Genomic DNA, 22,846 nt, shown 5'->3' on the forward strand with positions numbered 1-22,846 from the left:
TACAAATCATAAATACAACTGCTGATGCATTTTCTTTGTGATTTGATGCTTTTTTTAAATCATTTTGTACCAAAACTAGCAAAATTAAAAAGCAAAAACTTGACTCTTGTGTGATACCTTGTGGTAACTGCTTGTGCTAGTTAAACTTCAACAAGTTCAACAAGGTTTTATTTGTATTATTATTATGTCTCATACTACATATAGTATATATTGTAATTGCTTTATTAAGTTTTTTGTTTAATTACATTTCAAAACCTCTCAAAAGGAGTAGTTTTTAGTGTCTGTTTGGTAAGATTCTTCGAAGGCACCTTTGAACAAGTTCAGTGGTTGTCACTGCACATTCTTTAGCTCCAGCAGTGTGACACTTTTACTTTTTAAATTTTATACTTTTATCTCCTACCACATTAGCATACTCGGCATCTTGTAACTGCCTGTGTGTTTCTCAGAGCGCTACCGGATTCAGAGCGACAGTTTTGAGGATATGTGGCTGGTGGTGAAGGAACTTGTTCAGAGGTTTGATCAGCGTTTCTCCAAACTGGGAATAAAAGACTTCAAGAAGAGCTTTAGTGGTCCTCTCCCCCTCCAGGAGTACTTCCTGTCTGTAGACAATCACTTTCAGGTATAAACACACTGGTGTTTAGAGGTTAAACATTAAGAAAAATCTCAGTAACAGTAGATACTATTTTTCACTCCTTTTTTGGTCAAATATAATGTAAATTCAGTATTCTGGAGTGAAGCAGTTGCTTTTTTATGTGTGCGTTTAGATGCGCGTCAGTGCTCAGCAGTATCAGGACCTGCTGTCGGAGCGAGCAGTCCAGTTCAGAGCCATCCAGCGCCGTCTCCTGACTCGATTTAAAGACAAGACCCCAGCACCTCTACAGAACCTGGACACACTGCTGGATGCCACTTACACCCAGGTCAGAGACACAAACAAAGGTTTACTCAGGGACACAGACTATAGAGAAGTAACTCCATATGAGTTTTGTTAAGATGGGTGTGGTTGTTTAGTCACTGATTAGGATGCCTCTGAGAAAACATCTTGACATGGATGATGAACATGCTTGAGACTGTATATTCCACATAAACAGATAACACCTAGAAAAACTAGGACATTTAAAACCTGACAACCTTCTTATTGAACATTCATTGTGTTTTCATCCAAGTCTGGATTTTATGTCCTTGTGTGTTTTTCGCACACATAATGTCACAGAGTGTGAGAAACAGTGTACTGATGCAAATGTATCAGTAATAAGCTGTGCCTGTTTAAACTTATGTCTGAGAGTGTAACTGGGTGTGAGCTAATCACCTAAGCAGAGGAAGTCCATACAAACTCCAAACCATAAATCCACGCTAACACATCATCACTGTGTGCTTGTGTATGTGCCTCTATTTTTCAGAGAAACAATTTGGGTTTTAGGTCTTCTAAGTGAGGACATTTGTGGAACTTGTGAGGATATCTTGTACAGTCCTCACTTTAGCTCCTTGTACACAACACTTTCAGGACAGACCTGAGACGCCTTTTTCCTGTATTGGTGTAACTTGTGAAATGACTAAAGCAGAAAAGGGGGGTTGAACTTGATATACTACTGATATGCTTCTGAGTCTGTAACAGAGGTAGTCACAGAGCTGAGTAGACGAGTCTGTGTTGTTACAGCCCCAAGCCTTTTCTCTGGGCTTGTGTGTGTGTTTGTCTGAACTTGTGTGTTCCATATTCCCAGGTGACTGGTGTTGATTAGAATTAGAGGGCGCTGGCTAGTGACTTTATGATAGAATATGTAAGATACTCCTCTTTCTGGCAGTCCCCCTCTCCTTTGACTCACCTGGTTAGCTTTTTGATGTTTCAGTTTTTCTGTTTGGTTCTGTTTTGGGTTTATATGCCAGAATGCAGTTCGTTCATAGTCACCGTTACTATATATTTTGTTACAGACATCTGAGAAAGTTTTAATTTTATTAAATATTTTTAGATAATTCTCTTGCATGTTTTTCTTCATTTGTTACGTTCATATGAGTATGAATTGGGGAACAGCATGTGTAGTGCTTAACTCAGACCAACAATACTGCTGGTTCTACGATGCCTGCCTCATGTGTGTAAGCACTCTTGGTCAGCTTGATTGGGTCATGTGTTCTCCCCCAAAGGCAGATTAAAGAGGGGAAATTCTTTGTGGCCATAGTGTGGAAGACCGGAAAGGGATCTCTGAGGTTTCAGGCATTTAGTGATGAGGTAAATTTAGGTTTAGGTAATGGTTGTATGTAACATTTAGTTGTGGCAGTTAATAGGGCTGCATGATATTTTAAAAAAATAGTGATGCTATTGTTTAATATTACAATGACTATATCAATTGTGATAAATCCACATTGTCCTCACTGCTCTCTTTTTCTACTGTCATCGCTGTCAGCCAGTGATGGCTTGTTGGATTGACCAAATGTATTATTAGCATTCAGAACACAATAGTATTGTGCAGCTTTAGTGGTTAAAGTTCGAACGAGGTCCCCATGATTGTGCTCAACAATATGCAGCCATAAATGCATATTGTTTGAGTGTAGCTGAGCTCAGAATACATCAGATTTCAAATCAAAGCAGCAGTTCAGCTTTGATTTTTCCCTTTGTTGAACTTTGAAGTACATCAGGGTGGAGCTGTTGTAGCGTCACTGTAATATTATAAGTGAGAAGAAGTGATGGTTGGTTGCTTGCCTCTGCTGTTTACTCTAGAGGCTAAACTGGCAGCCTTCTCTTCCACACTTCATTAGCTTCTCACAAACATAGCAAAGCTGGGTGACATCATCTCTTCATTAGCTGTTAAAGCTGTCAGCATGTCACTGTTATGCTCTAGATGATCAGAGACTCTCTCTCTCTTCAACACAGTGCTTTAACATTGTGTTAATTTAATGCAAACACGTTTTACAGGATTGTGAGACTTTGTTTGAGCTTAATGTTAGGAAATTAATGAGCTCGTTGAAGTCCTAATGGCAAATAAAATCAAATAAACAGTGCCCGCCTTAAGCTAAATAGATTTTTGACAAGAGAAGCAATCCAAGTGGTTGTTCTAAAATATGTCTGCTTAAATGTTAATACCAACTCTTTTTAATGTCTTCAACTCAAATGTTTTATTCAACAGCACTTACAGTGATAATTCTTCATCAGCAGTGTTGTTGTAGGCAAAATACACAAGGAAATAAAATGAACACTCAACAAGTAAGTTTTATGCATTTAATAAAACTTTAATATGTATTGAGATCCTACAATGGCATGTCCATATTTATAGAAATTCTTTTTTTTTCTGCTGTGTACATTGTTGCAGTTATGCATCAAAGTAGATGACGCGTAACTATAACAATGGTACAGATGTTTACATACAGGAGCAACTGACTGAGCTTTCCAAAGCTCAACTAATGCCAGGAAAATATTCCTGAATCTCAGATGAGTTTAAAATGAGATGTTTGAGAAGAACATAGCAGAGCTATTGTGAATTTAGTTTTATGTGTTTCTCTGAGAGAAAGCTGCAAGAACATACGTTAGGCCTCAGAGCCTCTTTGTACATGCAGGCAAAGACTGCAGGCACAACTGCAAAAGTAAAATAGAAGTGATTGCTGTGATTTTTATAACAAATTGCGTAATCCTGGACATGCTACTGTGAAGGAGGGTTTCTGCAGTCTGCACACTGAGTTGCTTGCTTTGATCCACATTATCTGTCGAGAGTTCACGTCCTGTGATTAATACCATCGACTCAGTTGTTGCTGGGCTACGAGCACAATATATAATACATTCAATCTGATGTCTGGAAATTTCAACCACACCTTTTTCTCTAAAACATTTTCTAATTTTCCAACAGTTTGTCAACCGCTGCACCAGGTTGAAAAAAAAAGTTACCATGCAAATATTAGAGAGACATATATCTCTTCTCAACTCTGGCTTTTCCATCTTTATTGAAATGTTTGGTCAAGGTTTTGTTACCTTAACTAAGAATTAAAGAAGCAAGTTTTAATTTAGAAATAGTTGCAGCAATATTTAATATTTTATCACTAATGAAATACTTCTTGAAGTTGTTATATTGTCTTTTACCGAATATGCACCACAATAAAACTTTGTGTGACCGTGGAATCACTCTACCGACCTTCAACCTATTAAAGTATATCCTTTCAAAATGCCATTGTGCTACACCATTCTAGCCGTTTCTAGATGGGACATTATGACTTTGCCTCCACAAGATAATGCTTTCTGCTGTCGCTCCTGTCCATCATTCTTTCTTTCTCTCAGTTTTTCTCTCGCTGTTTTCTTCTCTTCCCGCTATCAAACGGCTTGCATGCGGGAAGTTTCTGACACACTATACACTCTGTAATGTATACACACCGCCATAATGGAGGCTATTGATGGCTGGTCGGAAGAGTGATGAATGCGTCAAATTAATAATTCATGTCAGTATTAAGAGTCGAGCTTCCGAGCCCACAGCCAGCTCAGCAGTTTATGTACTGTAACAGGACAGATTTTGTGAGGATATTTAAATTTTTGTTTTTTAGTGTTTGACAGGGGTTTTAAAAGATAAAGTCAAATATGCTAATAATCGAATTGTATTTATTGTTCTTTTTTCTTGTTTAATCGATGAGAATCCTGTTTATTTGATTTTCAATGTGTCTGGATGAGTTTACTTTTACTTTAGAAGTAAATTTGTGTTTTAGTAATCATTTCTGTGATCAAAAATTAAAAAAAATATATGATTATAACACCTAACAGTCATTTGTTATAGTGGGGTTAAACTTTAATTTTTCAGAATCTTTGCTTACAGATTAAAACCTTTATCGCCACCAGAGACACTTTAGTGGTGTTGATGTGGAAAATTGGTGCTTCACCTCTTCCACTGTTGTCTAGGTTCTTAGTTAAAGTCCTCCACTAGGTGATACCTTGTTTGGCTGTTTTAGAAAGAAGATAATTTATGAAAGTTTGCCTCAAGAAACTGTGGCTCTGTGCCTGCAATCACACTGTTGTTAGAACGGTAAAGGAATGTGTGGCCAATCAGGAATGTTGGTGAACCAGGCACCTTTTTCATTTGGACTCGAAGGAATGTCTGCTGGGTAAATTTTCTGCATCAATCTTGGATGACTAGGGGGAGGAATTTCCTCCTCGTTAGCAGTGTGTGTCTCCACATGCAGTGGCCAGTCATCACCGACAAACCGTCAGAGATAAGAGGTATAAACTCCCTGTGAGAATACTTTGTGGTCGGTTGTGCATTTATGCAGTGGAGGATAATATTTCCATTGTTCATGTTGCTTTTGTAGACCTATATTTTATTCATGAATTCCTTAGATTTAGCAAGTCACGTCTTCCTTAGTGTGTGTACGTGGAAACAAAAAAAACCTTTTTATCTGCCGAATACAGGGGCAGAGTTCCAAAATATACCCAATATGTCAACCAACTGCTTATGATTTATGAGTTTCAGAATAAAGTAAGACTCATGAATGATGATTTGTCAGTCTAGCTCATAGAGCAGACAAATCAGCTATAGACAAAATTCACCAGCTTGTTTGGGGGTTAAAGATTACTCCTCTCTAAATGTTTCTCCTGGTTGGAGGCATGTTTCTCTTTTACTTCCCTCCCTTGTCACTACTTAAAAAGTCATAAGTCTTAACAACCCTTTTATTTTATGCTGTCCCCTCTAACTGGTGTCTGATTAATCAGCAGCAGGCAGAAGTTAGCCTGGCATTAGTCCTGAGCATTTTAACTCACTTGCTATCCTCTTAAAATTGAAGGTAACACAGAACTGTCACTCAAAGAAATAAAAACAGGTTTGTGGGAAATGAATGAAGAAAAGGCCAAAGGGGGCTGAAAAAGGGGAGGGAGCCTTTTCAGTTTCCATAAATATTTTCCTCAGCACTGTTTCCTCTGAAGGCAAAACGTTCATCGTTTGTTAGTATTAGCATTAGCGCTGCGCTAGCAAGAGCTGCTGTCTGGAAGATGGTGGGTGGGAAGGGGGGTTCGAGAACCAGTCTGGGCCAAACTAAGCTGAGTCTCCCTGTAATTATAAGTTCAAACGCTGGAAGAGGGTGGCTCGCTGACTGACGGGGTGACTGACAGGCCGTCCAAGGGGCCTCGCAGGGCCCCTAATGTAGGCTTCTGGTAGACAGCAGCTTGATTTATCTGGCCCCAAATGGACCTCTAAACAGGGTTAAACACAGATCCCACTGTGGAGAGCAGGACCACCACCATTAACAGCCAAGCCTCTCAGGTTTTGTGTTTTTGTGTGTAAGCAAGAGAGCAAAGAAAGTAGCTGATACATAAAAATGTGTGTGTAATTATTATTTATTTGTTCACTGCAGGCATTTACTTATATGACAATATGTGCATTAATCGGTGTAATCTTATTTTATTATAAATGAATGTATAAATCTGTGATTCAATTTGTTCATAGATGTAAATTTAATAAACATCTGTGTTCACATAATGCCTGTTGTGCCTTATAAGATACTTTCCATGGGAATGTTTATTTTTAGGTGGATTTCCCTACACCTTCTATTTTAAATTAAATGATTAGAAGGTTGCTCAAAATCTTTGCTGCACAATTTTAGGTTCATCTTGAAACCCCCTAGTCAACAGACAATAGGATCAGTAAAGAAACATAAATGGAAATTCCACCAAACATTATGTAGTCACAGTTGTAAAAAGCAAGACAGTCTTATCACCACACAAAAAGAGCTCTTCTGACAATTTGATGCACTGAAGTAAAACCAGACCTTGGCTCTACACAGGTAGACAAAATGAGATTGGAATTATCCTAGTTTAGGTCCCATGTGGGTCTTCATTTACCACAGAACAACACAAAGATGTATGGCCATTGCACTACAACTGTATCTCATGAGTAGAAGAAACATTGAATACTTGAATAAGTGAATAAGTAATTTCAGCAATTTTTCCCCTCTATAATATTATAGATTTTGCTAAACAAATTAATAAAAATTAAGGTTAATACTTTTTTAAAGATACTGCTTTTGAGATAAAATAAGTTATTAGAAAATGTTGAATGTGATGACACAAGTTCTGAGTTAAATGTCTCGTATATAACTGTTTAACTGTACATCCTTAAAAGGGTGCTTGTTTTTATACTCGTCACTGTTCTTTTATCTCTGCGGACTGTTATGTTATCACATTAACAAGTGTGTGTTCATAAAAAGAGGCACAACATGTGTGTTCCCTTGGTGTGAATGGTAGTCCCTCAGGTGCCTTGTGTGTTTGATATTCAGATTAAAGGACAGATGGAAGCAAAGGAACTTCCTCTCCCTGTCTTTCCCTCTGAATACTTTTTTGACTTCCCCCAGGAGATATTTTACCCTGAGAACACATACTTTTACACCCATGCTTTCTCACTCTCCCCCCTTTGCAAACACTGAGACCCTTCTTGAGTCTGAATAAAGCACAGAGGGGTGGCGGTAGTCTGGTTTGTTTTTTCTTTAGATGGTCTATTTGTGTGACTGTCTGTCTTATCAATGAAAGCCTGTCTTTCATTCAGCTGACTGACACTCAGTGTTCTGTTTATGAGACTATGTGAGTGCCGTCTGGGGGTTGGCTGTCTCTATAGTGACAGATTTTGTCTTATACCTTTTAATGAGTAACCTCAGTAAGATTAATCATACTCTCCTTTCATGCATACTTTAAGTTCTTAAATTTAATCATCAAGGCAACTTATTATCATTTTTATGTCTCACTCAACATTAAAATTTGCAATCTTAGATTTATCATTTATCTATTAATTCTTTCAAGTGCTTTCTTTTGAGTGCTTGCCAATACCGAGTACCAATACGAGTCATAATAAAAGCCATTATACTTCTTACAATTACTTGAAAAATGTGGTTGAAAATCAGAGGGATTTACTTTTCATGTTGACTCTTCAAATGGAGCCACAACAGCAACAGATTTTTCCAAGTCCATTTGTGATCAGTGAGATGTTGTGTCTATTAAATATTTTCTGTTTTCTATCTGGTGCATCTATATATAAGTTGTTACAAAGATGATTGTTAGCTGTAGACAATAAGGGTATACTGTATGTCACAAGTTTTTCACTTCATTTTCCATTTTCCTGGTTCAACTGTATCATTGTCTTTTCTTTGTACTCATTAAACCCCAAGGCCATTAGCAGAAAAAAATAATCTAAACACATGATATGATTTGTTGATAAGATGTTTGTCGATGCGTATCTGAATTCAGTTAGTCATGAACAAACAACTTAGATGATTTGTCAGCCTTTTTCAATTATTACTTTTTTTATTTCAAGTAGCATTAGATCATTAAGAACTATATGTTTCAAGTTGAAATGTTTCACATTTGGCTTTGTATGGTCTTCTGATATCAGCAGTATCAGATAAATGCTTTTGATAAAGCTTTGCTTCTCACTACAAACACAAATCTGCAAGGTTCTGACCACCAAAAAGGTTTGGGCCAAGTCTGGCTCTAATTTATTTTATTTCCCTTTGGCTTGATCAGGTCAAGTTTCATTTAGTTTGTTTCCCCCAGATTTTAATCAGGTTTGGGATTGTTAAATGGTACGGGTGGGATCATTCTCAAACCATACCTGTTCCACCCGGGTCAAGCCACATTTTGAGCCCATCATAAGCTCTGGTATTAAAAAAATGTTGAACAACATAGAAGGATGAGGAGAGAAGTGAGGATGAAGCATCTGTGCTGCTCTTTATCAGACAGGCATGGATGACCTGCCAGAGGATTTCCTCATAGATGTGGTGGAGCTGGAGGAGACTTTATTATTAACATATGGATGTGGTCAGGAGTGGGAGGGGTAGGAGACTGTCAAGGAAGGGATCAGAGGGGAAAATTCAGAGAAAGATACAGGAGATGGAGAGATGAAAAGGAAAAGACTAGAAAGACATAGAAATACAAAGAATGAGCATTGTGTGTATATACATAGAAAAGAAGAAAGATGAGGAGGTGGACTGAGGGAGTTCAAAGGGACATGAAAGAGAGAGATTGAAATAAAAAAGAGATTAAAGCGTTTTTTGCACATGCACAGCAGCCCTAAATTTCTCCAGAAATCATCCGGAGGGGCTTCATGTGAGGACACAGATGTCCTCAACATTCAATCCAGACTTCTTGTTGAGATTATCCATCCAGGTACCGAGCAAGAACTCTCAACATCAGCAAGTGATTATGTCGTCTGCACTTTACCCTCATGCTTCTCAGTAATATTTCCAGCTGTTAGAACACATATCTGGTGGAGAATCTTTTTGCTGTAAAGTGGAAGATTGAAGAGATACTGCAGAGAATGTCTAGTTCTCAGTTTCTGCACATAATTCATCTATTCTCTGGTGAACATGTGTGAAAGCAGCCTGAGGGATGGGAAGACAGAAAAGACAAGTGCCAAAAGCAGAAAGAGAATATTGGGCAATATTTGGACCTCTGCTTTAATTTTATGTTTGGTAAAATGTACATATAGAAGAAAATGATGGTTATTCAGTATTTTATGTTCAGTATAATAAACGATAATTAGTTGAAAACTAATATATACATATTATCCTCTTCCTTTTTTACCTTCTTTCCTGTTCTCTGATCCTACAAGTGAAATAATCAAAGAATAAATCTGGCTTTGGTCTGATACCCCATCTGCTTCCATCTGCCTGCTTTCTTTCCTGCAAATGACAGAATGATCAAATCTCCATCACACCATAAAAGAACTCACTGAAGAAAAGAAGAAAAAACCTCAGGGAAAGTTTCCTGATTGTGAAAAGATTGTCTAAAAGACTTTTAAGAAGAAGACTGTAGATGATTGACAAAAATCATTGCTTATCACATCATTTCTCATCATGTCTTGTTTCTGCCACCAAGTCAAGATTTAATAAGTAATCTATGCTGGAGAACTGTTACACTGAGAAGAGATCAGAGAAGTAGAGATTAGAGGCAGCTTTTGTTTTTCTTTTTTTTAAATTTTAATGTAGCATTATTATTGATCAGTGCCAACAGACTTGATTTGATTTGTTAGCAGACACTAACTTGTCAAAACTGTAAGTGACATCTGGATCAGTGTTTACCGTCTGCACGGAGTCAAAGGTCAATGTTGACCGGTTTGTTGTTTCAAACCACCCTTCCCCCCCTCCTGGTTTTTCTGGCACAGAAGTTTCAACTGTAGCGTTCAAAACCGCAGAGGGATGCTGTTTACATTCTGCTTTGGCCGTGGGCCGCTTTTGTTTATCCATATTGTAAATGGAATCAAGTTTGTAACTCACAAGACAAAATGTGTAGTTTCATGATGTTGACCACAAACTGTAAACTTGTAGCTTTCATTGACATTGTAAGTCAAAAAACCTCAATGACGTGGTGATTGAAAAGGCCCATTTGGATTCTGTGCTGTCGACTAACAGCACTGGTTTCATAAGGGGAGATTGTACATTTAGTTATCTAATCAGAAAAAAATAAAGTGAATCATTTGAATAGCCAGTTATGGAAATTCAGCGTCAAAACATACAAAATGTAACAAAATTTAAGGAATAAAAACATGGAGTTCCCTTGTTAAATGTTTCTTGCTAACAACTTCTCTTCAAACTTGTAATAACTGTTCAAAATGTCAAAAATAAAAACATGAAAAACATATAAATTGAAAGCCATTACAAAAGGTGCATGTTTTTTTTTTTCTTCAGGCATGAAGATTTTTCTTCATTAGTACAGGGTTACAAGTTATTAGCTTGTAACTTTAGCTAATTCGAGCTAATAAAGAACATGTTCATTTTATAGTAATAAATGTTACACAGAATACACGGCAGAACAAACTCATGATAGCTGCTTAAATCAGAACCATAACTGTTCTAAGCTCCAAACTGTCATCAACCCTCTAAGGAAATAATGAAGTGATGGGGATTGATTGCTCTTGATTCAGAAGTAGATAAAACCTGCTCTGTGTCTTTTTTAAATGTTGATTAGCTTGATTTAAGGCAATTATTTACAATAAAACTAGAAGATTTGAACTTTGAAAAAGGGTTGCATTTCATACTACTACATTAGAGGCTGAAAAAAAGCTCCATAATGAAAAATAGCTATAACAAATACATATTGAATTTTGACTTTTTTAGTAAGCAATGACAGCAATGTTTAAGTTTTGAGAAACTCATTTGGGCAAATTTAAGCAATTTAAGCCAAACAAATTGTATTAATGTTGTCAAATAGTGCTGTAACTTTTAAATTGACTCAAACTCATGACTTTGTTCCAAACACAAAGTCTGAGTCTGCAGGCTTGCAGGAATATGTCTTAAATAAAAAATAAAAAACCTTACACACTTTAGAACAAAGTGCACGTGTGCAGGAAAACACTCATACACGCAATGCCTTCATAGGAGAAATGTAGCCATATGGCTCTGATTTCTGATTTAAAAAATTCCTGTTTGTTAAGGAAATAGCTCTGCAACAATGTTCCCTGTGTGTTGGGTTCATTCCATTATTTAATTAGCTCTAAATATAGCTGTACATAGCATGTCATGTGGTTTAAATGTATGGAAGCCATACATACAACGAGGCTAGTTGGCAGTTTGTTGAACTATAATACACTGGAATAATATACACATCTGCATTAAGAGCTGAAGCTAATGGATCCTGAACCATTTCTGGAAAACATTTGTGTTTATCTCTGTTTTAAGTAGCAAATATAGTACAACATAAAGTTACATCTGATATCTGACACATCTGGTATTTGTTTAAAGGCTGTGTGACATTAAACAGCTTTTTGAAATTTAGTTGGTCAGATCTGTTTTTTGTTCTTTGAATTATTTGACGTTATCACATTGCTAGAAATACACATTTAAAGCTTTTGTCAGGAAGTCAAACTAACAGAAGTGAACAAAAGAAACTATTTTTTGTTGCCTCGTGTTCATACTTGTGCTAAAGGCTGATGTTCGAGGTAGACAACCTATCCATCCATCCATCCATCCATCCATCCATCCATCCATCCATCCATCCATCCATCCATCCATCCATCCATCCATCCATCCATCCATCCTTCTGTTCTCTTTAATCTGTCCATCATATTTTTTACATTGATTTGATTGCAAGAATTATAACAAGAAATGGATATTTGAATATTAGTTGCACTGATGTATTTATTTATTTTTCAGAAATTTGTCTGCTTGTTGCTACTTACCAACTGATTTCTGCTTACAGAATCAATTGTAAAGATGATGGGTCTAATTAATGTCATTTTAATCACACCATAATCAAGTAGAACGTTTTAGACAACACTGTCTTTTTATATTTATTGACACAATCTGTAGAATTTCTCAAAAAAGCAAATTAGTGGTAAAAACAATTTTTTTGTCAGATTGCCCATCATTACCATTTTTAATTTATTACTGTAGTAGAGTTTTTGACATTTACCCAAAACACTGCACAAAATAAATGTCAAGGTTTCTATTAACTCTGCAACAGCAGTTTTTCTGTTCTATTTTTGGCTGGTGTACACTTCTGCAGTTGCTCCTCAATTAATCCTAATTCTGACATAGTTACAAGAATAGAACAGCGGTAAGTTAGTTTGTCATTATTTTGCTGAGTTGCTTTGTGTAGACTGATGCAGAAAAAAATAATTGGAAGTTTAGATTTACAAGTCAGAGTTAAATTAAAATCAGGTGCTATACTGCTCATAACTTTAACCACTGACATTTTAGTGGCAAACATTTGGCAATGAACAGAAGAAACGCCTCTACGCTGATTATCATTTTGACATTGAAATATATGTGTATGACCCCAAATGACTGATCACCACCATCAGTTCACTTTCTCCAAAGTCAACATGTCTGTCGCTGCATGTTGCATATGTGCGTTTGTTTCTTCCACCACACAAACAATGGCTGATTTATAAGATTACACATATTTATTCTGTAATCAGTGTGTGTGTGTAAGCGAGAGTGCAGCAGCCATGCGACGCCAAGCCGAGGATATTTATCTTGTTTTTGTGAATTCCCAGAGTTCTCTTCATTTTTTTACTTCTCTCTCTTTCTCCCTCAATCACATCTCCCTCTCTTTTCCTCTCCTTCCTCCTTAAAAAGGGACCATTGAGAGAAATGCAAACACACATTGTGGAGGCAACACATACACACACACACACACACACACACACACGCAGACACACAGGTATACACATCCGGGCAAAGGTATGTTTGTGGTTTTTGGAGTTTGAGCAGTGTATGTGTTTGTGACTGTGCAGGTGAGATGTGTGCTCATGTATCTGTGTTGAAGTAAGCATGTTTAGAGGTCAAGTTACAAAGCTGCATGTGTGTTTGATTGGAGTAACGTGGACATTGTTATCACCTCTAGCTTCACACGAGCTCTTACACTACATGTTAGCATTGTTTGCATTCAGTGAGCTTTCAGTTAATTTAGTTGTAAGACTGTGGAATTTTATTTCAGTTTGCCAAAGCTCCTTAGCTTGAAATTAGTGTCATTTTCACTGGGATCACAACCAAAACCATCACCTCAGACCTGACTTTCTCTGTGTGTGTATGGGTGTGTTTGTTGGCTTCTCAGGTCTCTCAGGTCTGGACTGCATCAAGTGTGTGGTTCAGTTTTAGACTGGGGACCTCTGTGCCTGTGTGTGTGTTTGTATAAAGAAGATCTATGCGATTATGTGTGCCAGTCTGTAAGTGTGTAGGATTTTCTTCTCTCTTTCTGTCAGAAGGAAACCGTTATCTTTACATCCAGCTTCCTTTCATGATCAGGAGAAACAACCAGGAAAAGGAATTTAGGCGACAGCAGTTAGTTTAGACACATTTCTAACATTAACAAACCAAAGTGCACCTAGCACTTGAATGATTAGAATAAAGCCGTCATTTAAAATCTATTTGTTCTTTGAATTATTTGAGACAACTGCAGTTCTGCTCATTCTGGGAGACAAATATGCTCTAATGAATCAAGTCAACTGAACACATTTTTTTAAATGATGTTGATTTAAAAGTTTCAAAAATATAAGTAATTATGTGATGAGGTTTGGTTAGGAATCACTAGCAAATGTCTTACTTTTATTGAATGTTTAATGGCTAAGTTTTTTTTTTATTAAAAAAGGTAAACTTGCAGTGCAACAAAGTAAACATATCAGGCTTTGAATGATGTAGTTGGGTAACAAGTGCACATAACTACCATAGGGACAAAATACAATTCTGAAATCAGACATGGATTGCATTTATTCAATAATTTTGTCAAAAAACAAATTGAGCTTAATTTAACACAGATCTAAGGTTTTGGGTAAGTTCTGTTTTGCTTTGTTGTGTGTTTTCATAAAATAAAGGAAAAATACCTTGTGATGCATGCAATATTATCATTCTTATGACATGACGTGACTTTGTTTTTGAAAGCAAACTTTCAAGCAAATAAACATTAGCTATAATGACAAGGGGATTTTTTTAATCCTATACAAATATATTACCTTACCAATACTGTTTGTTATATTGCTGAGCTGTATTTTTCCTTTCATTATTGTTTCAGCTCATGTTGCAGTAATACATTGACCTAACATCCTGCTGCAATAACGTTTTTTTGTTGTTGTTGTATTTTGTTTTTATTTTTTATGATTGGCATTTACAACAGTTGCTAGAGCTGTGCATGCAACATCTGCAAAAAGTTTACCTATGCACAGTCTCTTCAACATAGACAGAAAGAAAAATAAGAGGAGAGAGGAAAGCACAACCTTCAATGAAACATGTCAGCCCACAAGATTTAGGGAGAGGGAGAAAGGAATGAACAGGTGGAAAAAGAGAAAGGAACTTGGTGTGTGTGGTGTCTCTGTGTGTGGTGGTAATTTGTAGTCTCTCTGTTTTGTCTGCCAAGATTAGACTGCCTTGTTTTTGTTCCTGACCACAAACAGACAAAGCACAATCCACACACACAAACTACACACAGAGTTGTGTTACAGCAGCTTCAAAATCTATTAGAGACTTTATTAATTTCCTTGACACGTACTCCACCCCAAACTCATCGTAACATCAGTTTAAATTGACACTGAATAATAATACATTATATCTCAAAGACTTTTTTCCTCATATTTTTCCTGTGTAAAAAGATTTTGTCTCCACAACATAAGTTGTTCCAGAATATAGAGAAACACACATGACTTTGTAACTGTACAGCTGTACAGTATGTGGTCATATTTTATCCTTTTAAACAAAAACAGTAAGGGCAATGAATGCAGCTACATGTTTGAACAGAGCTGGTATTTTCCTGTGGTATGGTAAACAATTTTGGAAAATTGCATTTAATTTTGCATCATTTTCAGTTCTGTAACTGACAGTCTTTTCAGAGATCCTTAGGAGGAGTGTATGAATCACAGCCTTAACGAGCAATCAAAACAACTGTGTGGTTTACACCCTGTTGTGTCTCAGCTGGAGGTACAAGTACAGTATGTCCACCTCAGGATCAGTTATATAATATGTTTAACACTGAATCCTGTTTTTTTTTTAATATAGTGTATATTGACACTGGATTGAAAGCAAAAAGCATAAACCCGCAATGTGACTGAGGCTGTTTGTTTATGAATTCACTGTTATTGAAAGGCACCCTCGAGGAGGCTTAAAGGGAGAGTTCTTTTTTAAGTGGGGCTGTGTATAGTATTTAAAACTTTTGAGCATTTCACCTGGAATAGAAAGCATTTAAATTGGCTTTAGTTTGGAGGGATTCTCATAGGGAAGTTGAGCTAATGTCTACTCAGAGCAGTCCCTGTTCATAAGAAATTTCTGCTATTTAACAAAAACAAAACCTCAATATTTTACATTAATTCTATTTTTTTACAACAATTTTTTTAAATATAAAACTTATTTATAATTAAGACAAGACAATCTTTGGTTCATATATATCTTTTTACCCATTTCTTATAAAGCTGCACATTTCACTCATATTTGAGCTATTGCTTCCTTAATTAAAATGATATTTAGTTCTTTACATGTTACATGTGAAGTGAGTCTAAATTTGGAAAATAATTTGCTGTCAAGCTTTTAGCCGTGGTCAGAAGTTATTTCTGGGGCTCTTATTCAGTTTTATTCTCGATTGAAATTATATTACAGCCAGATTACATACAGTATGTGTTTGCTTTTGCAGTTCGCCTGCTGAAATAACAACCTAGGTTATATTTTGTCTGCATGAGTGTGTGAGTATTTAGGGTAGTGTTCACATGTATGCAAGGTGAATTGGAACTTTTTGTGAATCTACATGCATGTGTAATTATTTGCATATCTGCATATTTGTTGTACGGCTGGTACACATACATACACACAGCCTGGGAGGTTAGTGTGAACTGTTAATGACAGGACGTTTGTGTGTGTGTGTGTGTATGTGTGTAATGAGTAGAGAGAAAGGTTCTGTGTGATTATAGGCCTCCTCAGAGGACCATAGAGACTAAATATGGCTTCAGACTAAACACTGTCCCCCCCACACACACATATGCTCACACACCACACCACAGACCGCATACACATTGGCAACATACAGCACATATGAGGAGAAACATCTGAAAATAACTTGAAGATATTTTTATTGTCAGACAAACCGGAGTTATCTTCGCTCCGTAGCTTTCTGAGCTGTTGTTGTGTGTGAGGGAATAAATCTGACATCAAATCATCAAGTCTTCAAATCGGTCATGCCATCTGGGTTTTTCATGTTTGTTTTGTAATAACAACTTCTATAATTACAGATGAATTTGAGCTTTTTCCCATAATGTGTTTAAAGAAAGGTTTGATACTTAGAACTTAAGCCTCATTAGTTGAAATGATTGCATTCATTAAAATGTTTGTACTAAAATGTTTTGAACCTATCGGATGAAATCACAAATCCACACTGCAGCAGTAATTAATTTTCAGTCAATAATTAGGACTCAACCACATCTGGACATCTGGCAGCAATAAGGAGACCAAAGATGCTTTATGACATTCATTCAAACTTACTTTCATTCAATAAACTGTTTAACTTCAACTAACACTTACACTGTCACACAACAAAACAGCATCAAAAGTGAACACTTGATTCGTAAGAAAAACATCTTGATTTAACTTATTTGTAACATGAATTTAAAAAATTTAATTGTATCCTTGCCACTGACTGACATAATTTACAGTGTGCTTGACTAGAGCAGATTTTTTTTTTTATTATGGTGCACCTTATATATGTTATCCCCCCTCTCCCCTGAGCCCCTCGAGAATCCATATGTGAGGAAATATGTTTGATGCGAGCGTGTCCGTATGTTTTCGTACACCCCCAAACTCTTAAACAGGTCAACAGAGTTCATATATATATTTTGGCTATTGAGAAAGGTTTAACACCAACACACACATGCACACACCCTCACTACATTTGCAGCTGCTCATATGAAACGGGCCCTAGGGTTAAAGCACTTGACATGGTATTAATACTCACTTGCTAACTGTGTCACTTGCATGTGTTCATGCAGAGTCTCTTTGGGAGGTTGTCTGAGTGTGTTTGCATTAAAACCACGGCTGTTTGTGAGCGTGTTTCAGGCTGAATTGATTTAAATGTCTTGCTTCAGGACATGAGTGTGTCAGTGTATCTATCAGACCTTTGACCCAAAACAACACTTCTAAACAGCTCTATCTCTCAGTGAGGTGTTTATGTTTGTGCGTGTGTGTGTGTGTGTGTGTGAGGCCTACATCCTCCTTCTCGACCCTGAAGTTTCCCTTCACCTGGTTCAAGATCCAGATGTTTTTAGCCTCACCTTGCAGTTTTCTGATTTAAAAAACTGTCAAGACCACTTTCATAAATCACTTTTTCTTGTCCATTTTACCACTTTTATTCAAATTAATGACATTAAATTTAAATGTAGCATATTTCAAAGCTTTCTTTAAGACAACATGGCAACATAGTTAAACACAAGCGTGACAGAGGCAGTGTAGAAGTAAATTGATCAATTGTGTTTGTTTTAGTTTTCTTTGTATTAGATTTGTTTTAACACTGTATTGAAAAAAGAAAGTATGAGAATTTAATAAATTTAGCAGGACACATTTCAAGCTTATGCACTATCAGTGCAACTCTTTGTTAATCTAGAGTGAGAAAGTTGTGAAGTCAAGTCATTTTTATTTTACACACATGGTTTTCATTTATTACAAAGGCCTCCTTTTGACACAAGAACTCTGTTAATGTGTATTTTTGTAGGAGCTCCCTGTTGTGGCTGCTATGGATTTGCAGTTTGCAGTGGATGAAAATATTGAAAGACAGTTCTCATTGTTCTTTTGTTTTATATGAAAGTTACTGAGACAATGCCAAAGACACACCTGTGAACAGCTTAAAGAGATTAGAAACTTTGAAACACAAATATCTGCTAGGTAACAGAGTCAGCGGTTACAAAGCCAGGAGCAAATATATTAGGCCTTTTGAGATGCTATCGAATGATTAAAGTAACTGTGAGGTAAAATCAGAAGAATGCTGCTTTTTCAGGATGACTAAGACATGTTTTGCTGCCAACTGCGATTAATGCCTTGGCTGAAATTTGTGTTTAGACATAACTCTGAATATTTCAGAAAAACAGATAAGCAGCCGAATCATATTTAAAATCTCCGGTCCAGCCTCCACTTAGATCCCCCTTTTGGTTCCGTCCAGCTGGACTGACCAAACACCCTCATTATTTCAGCCCTGGGTGGGCCTTAACCAGCACATGTATGTGTGTGTGTGTGTTTGAGGTCACCTCGGAACCTGCTGAGGTCAGCACCCACAGCCTGGGGCTACTGGCAGCCTGGGACTCAGCCCCGGTGTTAATCCCACGTTGGCTGACACTGCGGTGGGTCGTGCTCTGTAATTTAGTCCGCTGCTCTTTCAGGGCCCTCTGGCCCCTGAGGACCACCCAGCAAACTGTAACAACTATGATCTGCGTGTGAATTTTAAAGCCAAAAGACTTTCACAAAAGTTTATAACAAACTTTTGTGGCATGTAAAAGTCCTCCTTTTCATGACCTCTGACCTTTGCCAACTGTTCTCTGAAAAGTTCATTCTGACCTGAGTGAATCTTGATTGTTTTGGGACACATGTATACACATGTGGACATCTAATCAGCGATTCACAGATTGTTTACATGCTTTCCTAAGGCTTGTGAAGAAAAACCTGATTCATTGCTGAAATTAAATGTTTATTTGATTACTAAGCTTTTAAAATATGAGAAATGATTATTAATTAACATCAGTGTGCAATATTATATAATATGAAAATTATTCATCTGTATTAACAAATATTATGTCTTGTCTTACTGGAGAACTGTACTCAGATGTGAGTGAAAGAATCTCTGAACAGTGTGAGATAAATCCTTTCTGCTCAACACTATGGTGGAACAGAAACCTTTTTTATCAAATCTTTTTTGTTAACAAACTGAAGAGAAAGCCTTAGTGGGTGGTTGCAATTCAGTTTGTTAGGTACTTCATTTTTTGTGTTCCTCATGTGAAGACCTTCCCATCGTTTCTTTGTTTTGGTTTTGTATCCTGAGAAAAAAAACATGTTTGCTCAGTCTCTTTGTAAGTTCAGCAGACAAACAATAAAGAAAGACAAAACTGTAAAGAGAAACATAAGTTGAGAAATAACTTCATGTATTTTAAGAGCATTGCTCCAGTTGTGTGTTGGCTGCCTCCTGCTGCATCAGTTGCCTCCTGGCTGACCTTCTGCGAACATCACCACAACCTCAGGTGACCTTGGATAGAACGCTGACCACTGACCCTCAATGGGCTCTGGGCCTTAACCTGCCTCCTTGTCGTGGTTCTGCTAGAGGCTTGAGCAGCCTCCAAGTTACCCAAAGACAAGGTGAGAATTGGCCTTCCACAGCTTCTGATCTGGTGAGGCACCTCTAACTCTGTGTAATGACAAAGATAAAAGAAGTAATTTTGAGTCTGGCTTTTTCATTTTAACTGATGCAAATTGATAAACAACATATATTTTCAATCTAATGTTTCATCAAAGCTAATCTGACATACTGGCAGAATTAATAACAGGTTCTAACTAAATTCAAAGGGAACTTTTTACCAAAATAATTTAAAGTACTCCAAATTCTTGCATGGATAAGAAACCGAAAACATTAATCCTAAACTCCAAACATTCTGTTCAAAGAATTATTTTGGTTTAGATAAACTGATAATTACTATTCCATGTTAGATTAATAAAGTATCACTTGTTGTTGTGTTTTATCTTGATAAATCCCCATTCAAAATAATTACTTTATAGTCATTCCTTACAAAAAATAGTATCTAAAATCTTAGGGTTAGTCCTATTTTTGTTGTGTCATCTGAATTGTTTATTGTTGGTTCTATTTTCTTTTAGTTTCTTTTTCTTTAGTTTTATTTTTGTGATAAAACCTTAAGGACAAATCTGGTTTCCTCCTTATTTGGTGTAAACATGATAAAGAGTTCCCTGTGATGAAAGAATTTTATCCTTCAGTTGTTGAGATCCAATAAATGGAAAGTTTAATCTCAAGATTGAAGACTTTTATTTTGTCTGTTTCTTTTGTATTTTAAGCAGTACTTTTATGTTAACGTGTCCTATAAGGAAATGAAACTGCATGTGTGATTGTGAAGAAGTCGTGTTTGTATGTGGTGCATATTGTCAGGATTTAGGTGAAGATGGTGGGGGTCTAATAGTGTGTTGATTTGTGTGTGTTTCATCCATTCTTTGTGTTTTTACCTGCCTATATTTTAGAGAAAAAATGATCAAGGATTCAGGGAGTCTGAAGTGAGATTGTGGAAGTGAACACAAGCTATTAGCGGAGAATTAAGCTCTTTATGACCCTGTGAACACACGTGTCAAAGAAAAGCAGAAGGCGTCCTTCTCTCTCTCAGGCTTGCTGTCCGAACAAACAAGAGTTCAGTCAGGTCTTTGACGGAGCTGGACAGCCTCATAAATCACACTGCAGTGTTTTAGCAGCCGTCTGTACGGCTGAACGACGGCCTGTTAAAGCATCTGTGACAGCCTTGGTCCAAAAGGTTGACTTTATTTTCTACTAAAGAAGCCACTTTTTTATTGCATTGATACACTGAATGAGTTTATCTCACTTTTAGTCATCTGTATCACCTTGAAGCAAGTGAACCGATCAAATAAACTTTGGTCAACATTGTTTTTTTTTCTCTAAACAAGAATAAAACAACCCTAACTATTTAAACACCACTGTTTGAAATTATTTCTTAAAAAACATAAAGAATGTTAACAACCCCTTTCCTTATGCATAACCACTTTATGGCATATTTGTACTTGCATTAATTGATTAGTGATTATTTTAAATGTTAGATGTTGATTGTTAGTTCAATTTTACCAGACTTTTGGAAAAATATGAGTTATTACATAGTGGAAAGCCAGAGTAGGTTGATCAAAGTGGTATCATTTAAGCTTCCCACAGCACAGGATAAAACATCAGACACTGGATCAGGCTCAGTTATGTGATCCAGTCACTTAATCCTCCACTTGTTCTGCAAGCCTTCAATAAGACTTCAATAAATAGAAACCATTTTTTTCTCTAACCTATACTGTATCTATTTCCTACGTTTTTTTTTTTCTTTCAGCCAAGCTTTTCCTTTTATTTTTTTACTCTTTTTCTCTGTTTTATCTCGTGTTTCATCAGTCGGTGTGTAGACAGACGCCATTATCAGTATTTTGTGCATGTTTGTTTTGACCACAAACAATAGTGGTTACTGTCTGACTGTCTGCTTATCACACTTTGGCAAAAAGAGATTCTGATCACTCCGTCAACTGCCTGTGAGATTGGGCTGTCTCCTTTGTCTGGCATTTGATTTTGTCCCGTCTCTTTTGTTTCAATTTAGGCTGCCAGATCCTATCACAGATTATTTAAGTAAAAAAATAAATACAGTTATTACGTTTTTGCTGTTGTTGTTATTTCTATTTCCTGACCTGTAAGAAAAGTAAGTTGAATTTACCGACATGTTTACAGTGATGCAGACAACTTTTTACTTGTTCTTAGTCCATCTTCTGAAAACCTGGATCTGTTTTACTTTCAACAAGTGGACCTACCTAATATCAGGGGTCATAATGTTATAGCTAACTGTTGTATATTATCAGTACTTTTGTGAGTGTGTTTATTGCATTTGGGAGTCTGATTCAGCCTCTGTAACAGCAAAGACAATCTTAAATGCCTCCCAGTTTCAGATATTTGGGCTTCACACAAACATTCTCAAATGAAACAGTGAATTAGTTATTTTCATTCCAAAGGAAATGTGGTCTTATGTTAGTGAAAGCCCATTTGTCATTCCATGAGCTGAGCACATGCTAATGAACGTGTGTGTGAAAATGTGTTAAATATTTCAGACTCAGTGTTTTTGTATGTAACTGTATCTGTTTGAGAGTGTGTATTAGTCATCCTCCACGAGGAAATGGAGTGTGTGTTTTCAGCCGTCATTAAACAGAGACTCTAATTGGTCCTTTAATTAAGACACAGAAAGGCAGAGCCTGAACACACACACGTGCACACACAGCCGTCTATGTTACTTTGATTTGGCCCTAATCTGAACTTTTCAGTCTTTCACATTTCACTTGTCTTTTCTTTTCAGTCTTCAGGATGCAAACCCTTTTCACTCTGTTCTTCCCTTTCTCTGTTTTACTTCAATTCTGAAAACAACTTTCTCAGTGTCTCTTTTTCCTCACATTTTTTCTCTCCTTCTTGTCATCTTTAGTGTAGAATGTGGTGTGTTTTGTCATATTTCAGTCACTTTCTACTGAAACAAATAGTACAATGTTGTGTTTGACTGTGTTTATTTATATTTGCATCTTTCTGTGTGTGTTGGAGTTCATCCATACTATTTACTGTGACTAACTGAGCAGGAAACATCTAATCTTTTCCTTCAGTGAGGGATACATTCACACAGACTCATACTGAAAAACATGCCAACCTTTGTTGTTT

General features: G+C 36.7%; 1 protein-coding gene across 4 annotated transcripts in view; it reads left to right on the top strand.

Annotated features, from left to right (window-relative positions):
* The window catches only part of bbs9 (Bardet-Biedl syndrome 9), a 131,150-nt gene that overhangs the window by 42,130 nt on the left and 66,174 nt on the right, over positions 1-22,846 (top strand). For all 4 annotated transcript variants that reach the window (XM_037980541.1, XM_037980542.1, XM_017428475.3 and 1 more), the window contains 2 exons: positions 447-619; positions 765-917. In XM_037980541.1, coding sequence (XP_037836469.1) covers positions 447-619; positions 765-917 — 326 coding nt within the window. The remainder of the gene's footprint in view (positions 1-446; positions 620-764; positions 918-22,846) is intronic.

The sequence above is a fragment of the Kryptolebias marmoratus genome, linkage group LG16 (genome assembly GCF_001649575.2).
Source record: "Kryptolebias marmoratus isolate JLee-2015 linkage group LG16, ASM164957v2, whole genome shotgun sequence".
Taxonomy (NCBI): domain Eukaryota; kingdom Metazoa; phylum Chordata; class Actinopteri; order Cyprinodontiformes; family Rivulidae; genus Kryptolebias; species Kryptolebias marmoratus.